Here is an 18,523-nt window from a genome sequence, read left to right as displayed (position 1 = left end):
CTTAACCTCATAATGTATACGAATTTACATTTACGATCATGCTTTACGTAAATAAAACGTGTAGTTTCTCATTTTGAACTAAAATTTCGCCTTTACTAACGAACAATATGCAAATGAACAATCTTTATTGCATAACGTTTATTTGTGTTCTATTTATAAAGCGTGCTTTTTTAATTCGTGTAAGGATATTTTACACCAAAACCATGTAAAGTTACTAATAACCGTATATTTTCCAATTCTATTTTAGTTATATTATGTCAGTCTAAACTGTGTTATGTTACGTCAAGCAACGGGCATGACTTGAAATGGATATCGGAAAGAATGACGACACCGCCGCCTGTGGAGTAAACTTGTAACTATTTTTATTTTTTAAAAAACTAATTTTTTAATTTAATTTTTATAGTTATGAAGTGTTTTATGTTTTAAGAATAAAGCTATTCAAAACATCGTTTGCAAGTTTATTTTTGCTCTAATTAATAATGTTACACAAAAATTATTATTAAATAAAAAAGTAAATTGTTATAAATGTAGCGCGTGAATTAATTAGTAAAAGAAATCTTTAGTTCAAATATCGGTGCAATAAATTGATTTTTTAATAGAATTTTTAGTGCTTTATTATCGATTAAATTCCCTCTGAATATAAATTTCGTTATGTAAATCCAAAGAGAAGACGACGAAAATTTAACGTCATATTTTGCGTAATTTTTAACGAAATGGGTTCAATTAAAACTTGAGAAAATGTCAATTGAATTGAATTTATCGATGCAGAATATACTATTACACGATAGATCAAACAATCATCCTCAGTTTTATCGATCTCGGAGCAGCTTGTACTCTTAAATGGGATCCCTTACCGTAGACAAGAGGCCCCCCGATCCAGTGGCGTAGCGAACATAACTGGCGCCCGGGGCACGACACTTTATGGCGCCCCCTCCCCCTTCCCCTTCCCGAAACACATATAGTTTGCCTTGGCGACCATTTGGGCGCCCCTCTGCGAGTGGCGCCCGGGGCATGATACACCCCTTGCCCTCCTCGCTACGCCACTGCCCCGATCCACATTGACCATGATCACATTCGAACCGAATCTCTGAAGGTTACAGGATGAATAGGGAAAATATATCAAATAAAACTTGATTTTTAATATTAAAATGCTCATTAAAATAGTTTTTCTTAAATTTTACTTGAAATTACTTGGCAGATGGGCCAAATAATTTCAAGTATGTTTGGTTTTGTTCGTACACGGCAACACGACACACGGGTAATCTGCAGAAGGGGGATGCCTCCTGGGAGGCCTTTTATGGGAACTGGTTCCTATTTAGGTGTTACTAAGGTGAAGAAAACCCGGAAAACTCCACGTGGTCAACCCGTTGGCGAAGCCATCAACTCACAACCAATTATCAGTGTTCAGAAGTTTTATCCACTGGGCCACTGGAAGGCGTCAGTCTACCCCTCTGGAGAACCCGAAATTGAATCCGCGCGAGCATCCCAAGGTATTTTTTTATGGGCGGTCCGTCCCCCATTACCCAGCCTCCACTATTACGGATTTGATTAAGAGCCTATTAGTATATACAGGAGGAAAGAATCAAAAATAATAATTAAAAACTCTACTTGGATATATTAGACAAAATACGGCATTCAAATATCTAATGTCGTCTCTCTCTCGTTATGAAATTTCTCTAGATAATTCTTGTTTGTGGATGAATTTCTCGTCCCTTTTAAGTGTTAAAGTGCATATCTTAAAAATATTGAATTTATCCGGTTGTCACAGAGTTCGAAGTTTTAAATCCGTTTCTTAACGCCGACGATTACGTGACAAAATGGACAAGTATGAATGGTATCCTTTGTCGCGTCGATGCAGAGGGGAACGAAAAACAGAGGCAAACTGTTCGAAAAATTTTACGTTCAATTACATAAATTAAATTCCATTAAAATATTTTAAAAAATTCTACATACAATACCAGGCATGTAACAAATGTTGCGAGATACGCAAATCTTCCGTTTTCCATTTGAACAAATGTGGTACCTTCTCGTTTGCAATTTGGGCAAGTGAACTTGACCGGATATTTACCAACAGTAAGTTTATTTTGTTGCATTAAAATGATTGTATTTTCTAAAATTAGAGATAATTTTTATTATAAAATTTGCAACTTAAGTTTTAAAAATATTAGAATTTATAATGAATGCATCATCCTTACTATCATTTATGTGTTCTGTAGGATTTGGAAATGCAGCTTGAGGCGGAATAGGTGGGGGTGCTTGAAATATGGGTGGTGGCATGGTTGATGGATAAGGCGGTGGATAGGCGGGATTAGTCATATTTACATTGAAATTATCGCCCATATCTATAAAAAATAAATAAATAATGATTAATTTATAGTTTACCCATAATTATACCGATGGATATAACTTATAAACATTAAAAAATTTTCCCTGGAAGCAGTTAGATAGGTGACCGGAAAGACTCCATTGCTAACAGAGACAAGACACTACTAATTTGAGGTGGAGAGCCTGGGCCCTGTTGACAGGGTTTCTTTGGTACATATTTACTTATAATGAGAATATAACTTAAAACATTAGTAACTTATTCAAGGCCTCATTTAGACTTATTGTGGCGATAGGCTGCAACGTATAAATTCTTTTCCACCAGTAATAATATATTCAAGAGCGTCAGGCCCTAAATTAAAGCATGGAAGAGTGAGGTCCTAACTTGTAACTTATTTAATGTATAAATTCGGCTTTAGATTTATGAAATTAAAATATTTACATAATGATATCAAATACTTGCATTTAAACATAAATAGTAATTATTGGTACATAACATCCTGAAAATGTATTTATATTTAATTAAATCACTAAATATATTTAAAACAATTAATTTTTTATCGATTAAACATAATAATTATATAATTAAACATAAGTTAATTGTAATTAAAGGTGAAAAATTCTTACTTTTTCCCATTTGGAAAACTTCTTGACCGCTTTTCTCGTCCACTTTGACCTTATTTTTAGATATATCTATGGTTATATTGAATCGTTTTCTCATTGAGATTCTCAATAAATCGCACGAACTTCTACTGTAAAATCGATTTCTAATGATGTAACGAGTAAACAAATGACTACATTATCCTACGTCTTCGGTTTTCGTTCTGTATTTAAGGTTTTTATTAGCATTATTATATGTTATACAATAGTTATTGTCTGCATTTTACATATATGTAGACAAATTGTTCAATAAATATATATAGTTTAATTAATAATTACTACCGAAAACAAGAATTTCCTGTAAAAATATTTGAAAATATGAAGTTATTAATATGTATTTATAGTTTATGCTTCATATTTTTTATCATCATCATCACTAGTTAATATAATTTTATATGTTAACCTCAAGAATGTGTAGAAGTATAATGAATTAGGAATATCATATTGAATAATTTTGCAAATGTCATATAAAATTTATTGTTTCGATTAATTCCAATCACGAGCGGACAAGCAGTGGCGCGTTATCCTATGAGCAAAGAGGGCAATTGCCTGGCATCCCCAAACCAATCTTTTATAAGAAAAAAATGTTCCTAAGAAAAATGCATGAAGTCAACGCTGTACACGTGACCCCTTATTCAAATTTACCAGTGCCCCAAGCTATGACACGCCACTGACAAAGAGCCCATTTCTTGGAGGCGCGATAGGGAGCAATTACCTTTTTCAATTCTTTCCTCTCTGTGGGAGCCTGTCTATCAAACCCATTATAGGTTCGGTCAGGACCACAATGGGACAGATCGGTGGTGAGGGATGAGGCCCAACATGTAATTAATTATTGACATAAATAATGTATGCATCGTAGCTCAAAATTCAATAATTTTCCGTCAACGTTTCCATGCCCCCATAAATCCACCTATGAACACCCAATATAAATTTACTGTTCCATCCTTTATTTTGCTCATCTCTAGATTTTATACTTAATAATGCCAAGCCTAAATCTAGCTGTGTGGTTGGATTCTACACAAGAGCACCAAAATTTAATCACGTGTAGAAAAAAAATCTTTTTACATTTGTTTTATTAATTTTATTAATATATTTTTTATGGTTTTGAGAGATTCTCTTTGAATAATATAAATTTTCATCTTTATCTTCTAATAAAATCACGATTAAATGGTATTTTTTTTATGAATGAAATGTTTCATTTTATACAGTGAAACCTGTATAACTTTTGAGTTCTACATCTAATTTTCAAGTGATTTAAATTTTTTTTTTGTCCCACAATTTTCATAATTGGGTGGTTAAGGATAATTGCAGAGAGAAATTCCAACTTTTAGAACAAGTGTATATTTTCAAAGATATTTAAACGTTTCAAGATGCAAAACAACTCTGGTACAATTTTTTAATATGGTATACTCAACTTTTTTAAAATGGCAAACAAAATGAAATGTTTAAGGTACTGTACATATGGGCTGAATATTTTTTATTTCCATGTTTTCTATGATTATTTTTTTTAAAAATCCGTTATAAAGTTGTATATTATTTATTGTAATATTTATAAATTGCACTATGAACTATGGATAAAATTACACGTTTTTGGGCTGGAGTTGGTCTGTGAATTGTCCACCCCATCTTAATGGGTACCAAACTTTTGTTTGTTATTGCAATTTCCCAAGTCTGGAATTCACTTAGCATTCTTTCCAATGTTTTTCTAAGAATAATTTTGATGATAAGCTATGTTGCACACAATACTTCCTTTTTTTTTTTCATGTCAGAAACCAAGATTGGTGAAAGGCTAAATTCAATTGTCCTGAATGCTTTGAAGTTTATAAAAGCTACTTTTAACTTATTCGTGTATTTTAAATAGTTAATTTTGTGCCCATAATCTTAATTCTAATTTCAAAAACGTATAATTGACAACTCTACAACAAATTTTCACATTGAATGACTACTATGGGTTTTCTAATTAACATATATAAGCAAATGCAATTATATTCTTAAAAATCAAATGTTTAGACATTATTATTTTAAATCTTTTAGATTTTTTTGTTTATAAAACTTAATTATGCTTCATGTTATATACAAAATATAATTTTGTTGTAAATTAGAACAATCAATAACACTGAAGACATCTAATATGCTACAAATTCTTCTAATTTTCTTCAATCAATAATATTTAGAAAACAGATGTTTAATAACTGTTAGTGTTACTTAATTAATATTTATTTTTGATAATGGAAAAATTTACTATTTCAAGAAATATAATATACAATAGATAGATATAATGACATATAATGACAATGTATATTATAAATCATTACCTTTTAATGAGTTCAAATTTAATCCAAATTTACATTATTCAAACAATCTTTTGTATGTATTTATTAAAAATAATAATTATTATTATTATAAATTGCAATATTTATGTATTTTAAATATTATTTTTTGATTATTTAATTTTTATAATTACATATTTAATATTTTTAAATTTCAGGCAAGCAAACTTTTTTAATAAATGCATATTTAACTTAATGCATGATCGATAACGAGACGTTTCCTGGTTTGAAAACAATGAATTTTTCTTTTATAAGACGATCATTAAATACTATTATAGTTAATATCTAGACATTTTATTAGAGATTTAAACCCAGACTTAATTTATTCTTTATCATGTGATTACATTGGCAATGCCAAAATGTCTTGCCTTGATATTTTCGTTTTAAATTTGTTAAACTTTAAATCAATTATTAATGTTTCTTACTGTGATTAGATGGATGTTTAATGTTTTAAGATTGTTTAAAATATTTTGAAGTAAATTACTTTTAATTCTACAAGTTAAAATAATTTGATAAATTACTAGAAATCCAGAAATGATTATTTCTTTTCAAAAAGTAATCTAATTATATTCAACTGTCTACAAAGTCTTTATTTTCAATAATATATTCAAAACAATTTTCATTCAGTGTATTCAAAATCAGTTTTACAAAGCATCCTATTTTGCAAAGATGAATAATTTTAATCTAAACATTTATTGTCACAAATGACAGTAACCAACTACTTCATTTTTTCACTTCTTGGTATCTCTGTGCAACGTCTTTCCAGTTGACAATGTTCCAAATTGCTTTTACATAATCAGGACGAACATTTTTGTACTGAAGATAATAAGCATGCTCCCACACATCAATTCCAAACAGTGGAATTAAACCTTTTAAAAAAATACATATATACATATATATTTTTTTAATAAAAGGAATTTATATATAATTCAAAATTTTAATTAAGTAATAATTTAGTTCACCTCTTGTAGCCTGTAAAGGATCCTGATTAGCACATGTAGCAATTTGCAAATAACGAGTTTTTGGGCAACAACCTAGCCAAGCCCAGCCTGATCCTTGGACTCCGACCGCAGCAGCAGACATTTGTGTTTTCAATTCTTCCAAACTTCCAAAACATTGTTTAATTGCATTCAGCAGATCACCTAAAAGTTAAAATACATTTAAATTATTATTATTAAATGATAAATTAAAAGCAATTTTTTGAAGGGTAGGAAATTAATATTCTTACATATGTTTTAAAACAAATATCTCTTTAAAATGTTCCAACTTAAAAAGTATTTTGAATTTTAATGAAATTATAAACATGTACAAAAAATAATATTTAAACTAATATTTTCTGAAAAATGTTGCCTTTACAATATTTATTAATTTTATTTAAAGGTCTTAACTATTCATTACTTGAATAATGATATTTAAGTAAAATTCACTATAAAATATTTTGCAAATTACAGAACAAGATAAGAACAGCTACAAACATCAGATATATATAAATCCTCATGGAGAGCCAAATCTCAAAATACAAAGAATATTAGAACAATTTCTTATGCTTGGATATCACTTTATAATCCCTTAGCAATGTGTTTTTCTCCAAATATCTTTCCTTGTTACAACTAATTTTAATTTTTTAATTTATTTTTAAATTTGTTTTATTTATTTATTGGGCTGCACTTTGAAAAAATTGTAGACCTATGAATTCCCACTGTCGTCAGTCTGTCCTTCCTTTTCTCGAGAACAAAGATAGATGAAAGTCGAGACCAGATATGGAAAGTTTAGGAGCAGGAGGCTCCAATTAACTATATATGAACTTCTGGTTTGCACTGGAAGTCAAGATTATTTCAATTCAAAACTTTTCCATGAAAGGAGCTAGATAGATGACTGGCACATTAAAGGAAAAAGTATAATGTACATGGGCTAGACCCTACTAATTTGAGGTGGAGAGCATATATTTTAAATTAAATAAATTAAAAATAAAAATTGCAGCCCAGCCTTGCAATGATGTCACAATAAAAAATTGCTTGTTTTACTTCAACTATTATGTTTAAAGTTTATAACCATTTGTACATTTTAACAGTTTTAAATTATACTAATGTTCTGTGACTAAAAGTATTATTTTTATATTCTTGTATATATTTTGATGTTTGATTAAGAATAACTTGAGGAAGGTCTTTGAACATGGCTGAAAACACTGTTCCAAAAACTCTAAGTTGTTGGAATTACTGCTTTTGCTTGTCTATCCAGTTGCTTTTCCTACATATTGAAAAGAATTGTAAGGATATGTTAATTCAAAGAATTGAATATTTAATTTTAAATATAATATTTAACAATTGAAGAGTTATGTAACATAATTCTGATAAATATATTACAAATTTTAAACATACCAGAACAACAAAAACAAAAAGTTTCTTGTTTTTGTTGTTCTGGAAGGTTTAAAATTTATTCTACTACATTATATAATGTGGAGGATACTGTCAATAAAGTTCAATCAATCAATGAAGTAGTCAACAACTATTTATAATTTGTTTCCTTTCAATAATTTATATAAATAAATTGTTAAATAATTTGAAGAAAAACAGAATGAAAATATAATCTAAAAGTTACTTGCATAAACATATAATCTTTAGATTACAAATATAATTTTAAAATAATTTCATTAAATTAAAAGCATAACCGTGAATAATGGTTTTTCAATATGATAACATTAAAAATATATAAGAATTACCTTCAGGTTCTCCACCATTAGGAGACAAATTTTTCCAAAAAATTGAATGATTGATATGTCCACCACCATTAAATCTCAAGGCAGGTTCTAAAGCAATTGCTGCTGAAATATTATCTGCAAAATAATAATTTATTCAATATAATTAGAGAGAAAATCAAATTAAACATTCTGATAATGAAGTATTCCATTTTGAAATAAATTTACTATTTAATTTTTTATATCATTAAAAGTAGATAAAACTAATTTTGAACTAATTGAATACCATTTAACCTTATTGATTTGCTGAAATTAATGGAACTATTAGATAAAAAAATAAAATAAGAACTTACTAAATTAAATATTTAGTCTGTTAATACATTGAAAGAAATTTATTATTAAATTGAAAATTTTACTTCTTTAGTTTATTATAAATTTAAAAAGTATCATTAGAATCTCTAGCCATTTGATATTGAGGACCTAGCCATGATTAGCATTTGTTAAATTAAATTTTCTCACCTTTTCCCTAAAAATGAAAACAAAACTCGGAAAAATATTTGTATTCTGTAAGAATGAACAAACTAAATACCGAATTAGCAATGAAAAATGTCCTATTGAAACTTTTAAATGAAATTGGACAGATGCTAAATTGTAGTAAGAGCTCCCTACTTGAAAAATAGTTTATTATTTGTTGTTGATATTTTCAACCATTCATAAAGCTAAAATCTGCATATCTGTAAAAGCATTAACAAAAGAATAGAAAAATAATTAAATAATTTTCAATGTTTTTACCCTAAATGTATTGTTCTACAAATCATGTCTTTAGTCACTAAACCTTGTAGGTGCTTGTAGTTTTTTGTCTTTTGTAAGGCTGCCCATTTAAACCTCTCTTAATTTTATTTAACTTATTCTTTATTTAAGACATGAGGATAATATGCACCGAAGAGCATCTAGAGAAGGGAAATGCTGGGCTCTTTCTGGTCAGTCCCCTTCAGTACAAGAGACCAATGCAAAGAAGAATATGATTCAGAAGTGTAAATTTAATTTACACCTCTGAATCATTTGGAAGTAAACTACTTTATTTACATGAAATAAGCATAAAAAATGATAAAATTAACATTAAAAATTTTTTAATTCTACAAAAGATACTGTCTAAAAACGAATCTATAACTTGTAATAATTAAAAAGAGGAGAATAATAATATTACATTAGGAAGAAAATCTAAAGAACTGCATTGAAAACAAAAGTCTGGATATTTGAGTTCTGGAACAGGAGGATCTTAGTCTTCAGACGTGGAGCTAAGATGGTCAAAAGAGTGAGACTGACCAAAAATCCCCCAAAACTAGTTGATGAAATTTTAAGAGATTAATGACAAATAAGACCTAGGCTTGATCATCTGAACAAATAGGTCCACTTTCAATCTGACCACTTCCAAAATCTTATAGGTTTGAATTTAGACATTTTTATTTTTATCAATACTGACCTGATGACTGGTAGAAAAATTATGGATGGTAGGTAGATTTCCCAGAGGTTGTTTTTGATATTTTTCTTTAATTGACAGATATATTGTTTTCTCTCTCTTCCTTACAGAAGTTTATTATTGTAGGTGAACATACATCCTAAATTGGCATGGCATTTTGTTTTCCAAATTCCCAAAATAAAGTGTAAGCTTTTACAAAGAATTAACGAAATCTCTAATGAAGGACGGATGCATGAAATTCAATTAAAAATGAAAAATAATAATCTACTAATCTTAAATTTCACTGCAACATCAGAGATCAATGATGCAGAAATGCACACCAACAGAAGGTAATCTCTCCTGCAACCCACAATTTTAAGACTACTTAAATTGACATTTAAAACGTCAATTTAAGTAAGGTAAAACAAAATATAATATAGGTACTGATTCAACTTTATATACAGCAAAAAACAACATTTTAAATACATATACCTCGATGTTCATGGATGTCAATGTTCAGGAATTCAATCTTTCAAGATCAAAAATTTATAGACCAAAATTTCAACTTTCTTGAGAAGTTTCGACCTTTCAGGAAATGGGAGATTATGTATTACTGCAAACTAGAGTTGGCAACTATGCACACTGGATGTTCAAGCAAGTGAAATGCTAAAGATCACCACACTCATTCATTTGTATGGTGTCTGACATAAGTTATGTTACATTTTTTTTCTTTTAGCTTAAATAAAATGACTTTTGCAATACTATAAACTGTTGCACAGTACAGTAATACCTCTGTTTTCGTTGACTTTGGTTATTGTTGGTTTTGGTTTTCGTCGATTTTTTTTTGTGAAAAATTTTTCTCAGTTTTCGTCGATTGCCTCGGATTTTATTGACGTGCTCAAGTGACCTCGCTGCTAATTTTTTGAAAACAAAGGCCAGCACACGTGTTTTCTGACTCAGTGTGGCATTATTTCTTGTTGCGCGAACATTATCCCACAACAGCCCACCATTGGCTAACGGTTTCATTCCCTGAACACTGGGAGTTTGGTTGTGGGTTCGTGCATCATCAGGACAGGCTGGCCATGTGAAGTTTTCCGGGTTTTCTCCATGTCTGTAACGCCTGAATAAGGGTCAGTTACCCTTAAACAGACCTCCCAGAAGGCATTATTCCCAGCGATACGACCATCATAAACGCTTACAACTACTATTACATGACAATTACGTCACACTTTATGACGGGGCAATATAGACTAGAGGCTCATGTTCAACTAGCTTCTACAAGACAAGACATTACCCTGCATGTCTAGCCAAACAATTCCATTGCTTTTATCTTAATGCTTTTATCTTTATGCTAATTAGTCTTTTATATTAATTTCTTATTGCTTTTAGTATTTAACACTATATTAATTCTCTATAAAATGTGTTTTTGGTATGTATTTCGGAGTGTTTAGAATTAATTGGATTTATATTGATTCATATGGAAATAATTGTCTCGGTTTTCGTCGGTTTTGGATTTTGCCAATTGTTTTCGAACAGATTATCGATGAAAATCGAGGTATCACTGTATATTTATTTAATAAAACCATTCATTGTTCTTAAAATTTTTTAAAACAATAATATATAGAATCTTTGAATAAATTGCAAATTTATCATTAAAATGAAACTCTAAGTTTGAGAATTCAATATTCATAAAGGATTACACAGTCCCAATTATTCACAAACATGGGATCAGTGTATTTGGATTTTTTTTCTCATTACAAAGTTTAAGAGCAAACTATAGAAAACAAATAAATAATTCACAAATTTAAAGGATAGATAAATATAATAAAAATTTCTATTTAAGCATAAAATGTAAAAATAATTCATAAAATACATAATATTGAGCAATATGAATATTTTCAGAGCTTAACTCTAAGCTCTGAAATGTATTTTATAAACTAATCAAATGATGGATTTTAAAAGTTTTTGTCTGTCTCTAATTATTATTCAATCAGTACTTACTTTTAGCTTGAGCTTCTGCTAATTTCTCTTCGGCAATATTTAAATTATTAACATAAGCAGCATGGTGTTTTTGGTGGTGTAATCGCATAATCTCGGCAGATATAATTGGTTCAAGAGCTCCATAATCATAGGGAAGATCAGGTAATGTATGTTTAAAGCAAACACTTTGACTACCAGCAGCTGCCAATAGTTTGGTACTAAATAAAAAGTAAGATATCTGTTTATGTAAAATGATAGCACGTAACATTTCATGACAATTCAAATATAAAATTTATTTATTTTTCTGGAATTTGTTACTACTAACTACTAAATTCAATATATACAAAGTTACAAGATATTTTATTATTGACAAAAAAATATTCTTAAATCTAAATATAGATTACATTTTCTTGTAGATTAATTCTGTGCTAATTTTAAAACTATTTTTCATACTCCATTAAAAATATTTTACGAAATGTAGAGCTTACAACAGTATTGACACAACTTACAGTAGAAAGTTTTTGACATAAAAGTAAATATTTAGAATGATGCTGTTATTTTTTGTTTTTGCTCTCCACCCTGTGGGCCACTAAGGAAGGTACCATTGTGGGTTCAGATGGTCCTATAATATGGGTAAGGATGGTGAGACCAACATTTCGAGGATAGACCGTTTATGAAAAATTTCTTGAAAGTTGCCTGAATTTAATTCCAACCAACCAGTAGTAGGTCGACACCTCAGTTAAGGTGTCAACCTACTACTGGTTGGTCGACACCTTAACTGGGACGGTTGGATGGCCGAGGCCATCCAGCCGTCCCATAGCAATACTACTAAAATTGAATGGACAGACATCTAGGTACATGCCAAAAATATCAATTGAATAAAAACATATTAGCATCTTTTACTTAAACTGATATTATCAACTATAGACTTCAGTTCTCATTGCATAAATGAGAAATACAGACACTAACTTAGAGTGACCATATTGTTTATCACTCTAACTGGGATAGTTTTTAAGAGAAAATAAAAAAATAGGTCTAAAATGGTCAAACTTAAATTATATTTTTTTAAATATTTATATATTTACCTATAAATTAGTTGTATAAAATGGTTTTGTTTAAAATTTTACTATTATTGAGAATTAAAAATAGCAGAAAATCCAGGACTGTCTCGGGCAAACTGAAATGCTTTTATTAACTAAAATCATTTATTTGAATTTTGACAAAACTGAACTGATGTAGGACGAATGACTGAAAACATTTTTCAACAGAAAACTGATTTTATACATTCTGTTGAATTGATAAAGGGAGAATAGAACTTGAAAAGTATTTTCTTTCATTTTAAGTATTTAAATGAAAGATGTCAGATGAGTTCTTTTAGGATTATTTGTATGATGTTAACGTGCATTTCAGATAATTTTCTATAAGATAAGTAATGAAAATATATTTTACCACTAATTTTTGCATTGAATATTAAATGGTGATTGTAAATCAAATATGACATGCTGATATAATTTGTTCTATACAAAGGATAAAGTAATGTTGCAGAATGCTTGTACTAAAATCAGTAACCAAACTGTTTCCTATTTTACTTTCTTAATCATGATTTTACATTGTTGATATGACAAAATCATAATTTTGTATCCTTTTTAATACTATTTAATACTTTTAATTTAATACTATTTAATATTTTTAATTTTTAATACTATACCAAAGTGCACAGGTTGACCCCGAGATGGTTTTTCTTCAGTGTACATCATATACTGTACATAAGCCACAAAAGCCTATGCATGAGATTGTCCCTACTTTCCTATTAGAGAATACTTTAACACGGCAGTCGGCAACCTTTCTGACCTCACGGACCACTAAACTCACAATTTTGAATCCCATGGATCTCTATCATGAATTTTTTTAAACAATACAAAATCTGTAGAATAACGATCATAAAAGTTCAATTTTACTATATTAATATGAAACTCGCATGTTTAATTATAACAAATTAATGAAAGCCTAAAGTTCATTGCTGCTTGTTTGAAACAAGTTTATGGATTCTTAGCACTTTTCCATGAAGGACGACAATTGCATTCACAATATTGTTTATTGTTCATTATTTATTGATAGCAGTCGCTTCATATTTGGTTTTAGATTTGAATAAAAAACCCTCAATAAGTGAAAAAAGCAACTAAGCATTTCACAAAGTATTTCTTTCATAATACTTTGTGTAACCTTCTGTTGATCAACGTCCAAATTTCTCCACGAACCACCCAAATTTTCTCGCAGACCACCAGTTGCCGACTGCTGCTTTAACAAATTCAGTAAATGACTGGCCAGACACAAATAGATACGACCTCCTCAAAGTCAAAACTTAATATTGAAAAATTCACTTTGAGGCATTGCAAAAAAAGAAAATTTCTCAACTACATTACAACAGTTGACCTAAAACCAATTACCAGAGAGTATTTTAATGACTATGAGAGCTTGTCACCACAGAATATATACAGAAAGTAGATAAAAATTAGTTTGTGCAGAAAGGAGCAGAGAACATAAAGATAATAACTAATTTCATAGACAACTTTGTGGCTACTTTGTATATTCAGAGGAAGTTAAAAACACACACACGAATGGCACAAACCCAATAAATTTCTTTGTGTTATTTAATTTCATTATTTACCACAACTATAAGAATATTCTATTCAAATAGCCATACTCGCAGAGGTAAAATTGCAGTTCCGAACGAGGATGCTCGTAAGAGTAAAAAAACTTAAAGGAACAAACGATCTACATGCAACCCTATGCAAGATATAGACTCCCAAAATTCGGCCACAAACACTTGACGGGCCTTAACGGAGCGTGCGGGGCATCTCCGATTGCACCCTGTAGTCGGTGCAGCATCATTTCGTACGTTTCACCAGCTTTTAGCCATCTACAGTATAGTAAAGCAGAAAACTGTTGATTTTCTGCAGTTTTGTGAAATATTTCCAGATTTTTCCATTTTTAAATTCTACCACATTTTTGAGGGCCTCCAAAATTCCACATAGGCCAATTTTGGGAAGGGTCGTGCTTAGACTGTCGGTTCCTTTGACTTTTTTTACTCCTAGGGACACGGCTCCAATAAAGTCACGATCCCCTCGTTCGGAGCTGCAATTTTACCATCAAAAGTTCATAAATTTGATTAAATATTTATTATTTATCAATACTCCTCTTTTAATTAGTCATTAAATTTTCAATTCATATAAATCTGCTTATAATTTAATCATTGACTTACAGCGTGACATTCAACAATTATATCTATTTATAGAATCACAGCTATTGAGTTATAAACATATATTTCCGGGAAAACAACGTCCATTAACGCTATTAATTACTTATTACGGTAGAAGTTACTTTTAGTTAAATGATATATGTACTCGAATACGTGAAAGTATCTAAAAGTAACTTCTACATTTTCTTAGTAATGACACAATAAATAAAATTACGTTAATTATTGGAATTTTATGAATGAATTTTACCGATTTGCAAATTTTGTGATATTTCGCACACTTAACATTTTATTATTGAACTCTGCACCTATCTAATACACTGAAGTGTTAATCTATGGCACCCTGTTATCGTCTGCAAAATGGCACTTTGTTACTTTTGCGTTTTTATTTATTTATTTTTAAATTTTATAAATGTATTGGAATTCTTTAAATGTGAAAAAATTTAATTATTTATAATAATTAATAATAGTTAACACAAATGAAATTAATTCGAACTCTTTGCCCTTTTGTTTTTTTTTAACTCTTTCCGCCCTTTTTTTTTTAACTCTTTCCGCCCTGTAGGCACTAAGAGGGCCTTTTTTAGTAGGCCCATTATGGGTTCGGCCAGGCCCACAATGGGGCGACCGGGTGGTGAGGGACGGGGCCCGACATATCCGAACGGACCACCCCTCGAAAAATTCCTGGGGATTATTCGACCCGTTCGGATTCGATCCCGGGTTCCCCAGAGCGGTAGGCTGCCACCTTTACCGCTCGGCCATCCGGCCGTCCCGAACTCTTTGCCCTGTGGGCACTAAGAGGGCGTCTTTTTAGCAAGCCCACAATGGGGCGGCCGGGTGGTGAGGGACGCGGGCCCAACATATCCGGACTGACCACTCTCCCCGAAAAATTCCTGGGGATTTTTCGACCCGTCCGGATTCGATCACGAACCAGAGCGGTAAACTGCCACCGTGACCGCTCGGCCATACGGCCATCCGTGTCGGAACTAATTTGTAAGATGATTTTTCCGCGTCCAACATGGAAAAATCAGATGTAAACGGCGATTGGCGGCAAATGAATGACGTGTCGAACCGCCCGTGTAAACTTCCTGAGGTTTCCGATAACGGACGCAAACCCGAACCCCTCAGAAACCACTTTAGCTCAGTGCGTTACTAAAGGAGAGCGAAAGTGTACCTATGCCCATCCTCGCTCTCCTTTAGTTACTTTTCTGAACTGAAGTAAAAGATATGTCCAGGTCCAAAAGTCCAAAGTTACGTCGCTGGCCTGAAACGACGTAACTTTGGACCTGGACATATTTTTCATTTCAGTTCAGTTTACTTATTCGATCCCCTGTGATGTTCGTTATGTGAGACGTACTGGATCCCGCGAGCAGGATGGTACAATAAAATAAACTTTGATAAAAAGTTTTTATAATAACGTATTTGTTTTTTTCAACGATGGTTGGTTGGGATTTATGGGCGCAAAGGCCAAGCTGCGCCTTTCAACGAACCGGTTCTTTTTTTACTAGATCTCTTTTTTTTTTTTTTTTTAACTCTTTCCGCCCTGTGGGCACTAAGAGGGCCTCTTTTAGAAGGCCCATTATGGGTTCGGCCAGGCCCACAATGGGGCGACCGGGTGGTGAGGGACGGGGCCCGACATATCCGAACGGACCACCCCCCGAAAAATTCCTGGGAATTATTCGACCCGTTCGGATTCGATCCCGGGTCCCCCAGAGCGGTAGGCTGCCACCTTGACCGCTCGGCCATCCGGCCGTCTTTTTTACTAGATCCCAACTCAATGACTTTATATTAATTCAGGTACACAGACGTTGAACATATCTTCATCAAACCATCAAAATTATTAACGCACGATAAATGAACACGGGACGATCTAATGCTATAGCTACTCTCCACCACCGATTTTCCTAATTTTTTCCACGTCAATTTTTATATCTGATGGCCGAATATTCTACTGCAATAGCTTGCGAATTCGAACGCTGTTATTGTTTTCATTTTTTCATAAACCAGGAGGGCATTTGTAGAACTTTTTGACTTTCTAATTCCCGTAACCCGTTTTTCCGGACTGAAGAACGCTGCTGTAAGATGGGCGTTGGGGAGCGATAGGGTTTTTATTGTAATCAAATTTATAAATTTTTTCCAAAATGGCATTTTGTCTATCAACTATATCTTGATTGAAATCCCAGGCTAAAATTTGTTCTTAAGTTTGTTATTTATCCCTTCGATTGCTAAGCCATTCATTTTGGATAGCACTCCATTCCGCTTTTCAATTAGTTCTTTGTTTTGCTCACCGGTTAATATTTTTTCTATTTTTGCTGTCATATCCTCAAAACGCTGGAGAACAACATTGTTGTCATACAAGTCAATAATTCTCTCGACACTATAATGGATTTTGTGTGCCGTGTAGTAAGATTTGCCATTATCCGCGAGATACGCTTTCAGTTCATCCAGTTCGGCAAGTCTGAGTTCAACCGGAGAAGTCCCTCCGTCACAAATCATATTAGCAAAAGGAAGGTGTCCTGTTCACTAGGCTAGGCAAAACAAATAGAAACATAAACTTACCAAGAAGTTGTCCCTTGTTTTCTTTTATCAGTCTAGTGCAAGTATCCGTAAATGAGACACTGAGCACACAAATTTTTTGGTGCAGCTAAGTACACACGAAGAGGCAAAAAATTTCTTAGGAATCCTGCGGAGGCAGGTGTCAGGATGCTGAAGAATGCCAGAGATACACAGAAAACCCAAGTAATGAAGTATAAAAGGTCCAAAGATGCGAGCACACCAGTGGCGTAGCGTGGGTGTCAGCCGCCCGGGGCGGAGGAAAATTTTGCCGCTCCCTTATATAGGTATCTCAATTCAAAAGACTAAAATATACAGTAATTCTAAAGAACTTTTCGGCAAAGAACAATCATCATTATTGTGTATTGTACAGGTGTAATGTGTATTTATTGTGAAATTTTGCCGCCTCTAAAAGTGCCGCCCGGGGCGGGCCACCCCTGCTGCCCCCACTACGCTACGCCACTGGAGCACACCAAAGGAGCAGAGGACGGTTGTCAGTAAGGGTGAGTGCTGTAGCAGACGCACGTAAGGCTACACCGGAGTGCGATCGGGGGTTCGCGCCTCACTCGGACGAGCTGGCAGCGGGAGTTTTTCCGGGTTTTCCTTCTTGCCAATAACGCCTGAATAGGGGCCAGCTTCTCCCCAAGTCCTCCCGGAAGGCAGTTTTGTCCCCCATCTCGCGGTGGCCGTCTTCTATAAGGCCGACTCTTCGGTCTCTGTGCGGTCATCCTCCTGTTCTTCCAAAGTATAAGCGAAAACAATACACTCCTCTATCAGCCCAGTCAAGGACAAACCTAAGGCTGTTTATTGGACTGATGGACATTTATTTTCGTGTTTTGTTTCTTCACCACATCAACACTAATGTCTAATAGTTGAAGTAGACTCTTCACTTAGTAAGCTTACTGTAGTTGCAAAAAACGATAATATTTCTGATTTATTAAAGGATTCTGACGAAATATTATCTTCTGCTCCGATAAAACGAAAGTTTTCAACCAAATTAAAAAGTCTACTTGAACTTTCGACATTAGTGTTGATGTGAAATGTGGAGTTGAAAACTTACACTTTATCGGAGTAGAAGATAACTTTTCGTCACAATCCTTCAATAAATCAGCAATATTATTGTTTTTGCAACTAAACTTAAACTCAAATCTCAGCACCAATTGGGCCCACCAGTGGCCAAGCGGTTTCATTCCGACCCGAACACTGGCGGGTTCGGTCGTGGATTCGCGCCTCGCTAGGACGGACTGGCCACGTGGAGTCTTCTGGGTTTT

At 32.4% G+C, this 18,523-nt stretch overlaps 2 protein-coding genes across 2 annotated transcripts; both read right to left on the bottom strand.

The window, feature by feature from the left end:
• Positions 1-1,369: 1,369 nt before the first annotated feature.
• On the bottom strand, positions 1,370-3,138 carry LOC136984576 (lipopolysaccharide-induced tumor necrosis factor-alpha factor homolog). Its single transcript, XM_067281626.1, has 4 exons — positions 2,950-3,138; positions 2,196-2,342; positions 1,954-2,110; positions 1,370-1,882 (listed from the first exon to the last, which is right to left on the bottom strand). The coding sequence occupies exons 1-4, from the start codon at positions 3,041-3,043 to the stop codon at positions 1,780-1,782; spliced, it is 501 nt and encodes a 166-aa protein (XP_067137727.1). The 5' UTR covers positions 3,044-3,138; the 3' UTR covers positions 1,370-1,779.
• A 2,738-nt stretch (positions 3,139-5,876) lies between these two features.
• Positions 5,877-15,080, bottom strand: Sod2 (superoxide dismutase 2). The gene is made up of 5 exons (XM_067281634.1): positions 14,953-15,080; positions 11,468-11,664; positions 8,032-8,145; positions 6,275-6,454; positions 5,877-6,181 (listed from the first exon to the last, which is right to left on the bottom strand). Exons 1-5 carry the CDS (start codon positions 14,988-14,990, stop codon positions 6,036-6,038), a joined length of 675 nt encoding a protein of 224 aa, XP_067137735.1. The 5' UTR covers positions 14,991-15,080; the 3' UTR covers positions 5,877-6,035.
• Positions 15,081-18,523: the final 3,443 nt, after the last annotated feature.

The sequence above is a fragment of the Centruroides vittatus genome, unplaced genomic scaffold, assembly GCF_030686945.1.
Source record: "Centruroides vittatus isolate TY-2023 unplaced genomic scaffold, ASM3068694v2 contig_923, whole genome shotgun sequence".
Lineage (NCBI taxonomy): Eukaryota > Metazoa > Arthropoda > Arachnida > Scorpiones > Buthidae > Centruroides > Centruroides vittatus.
This window is presented reverse-complemented; position numbering and strand designations above follow the sequence as displayed.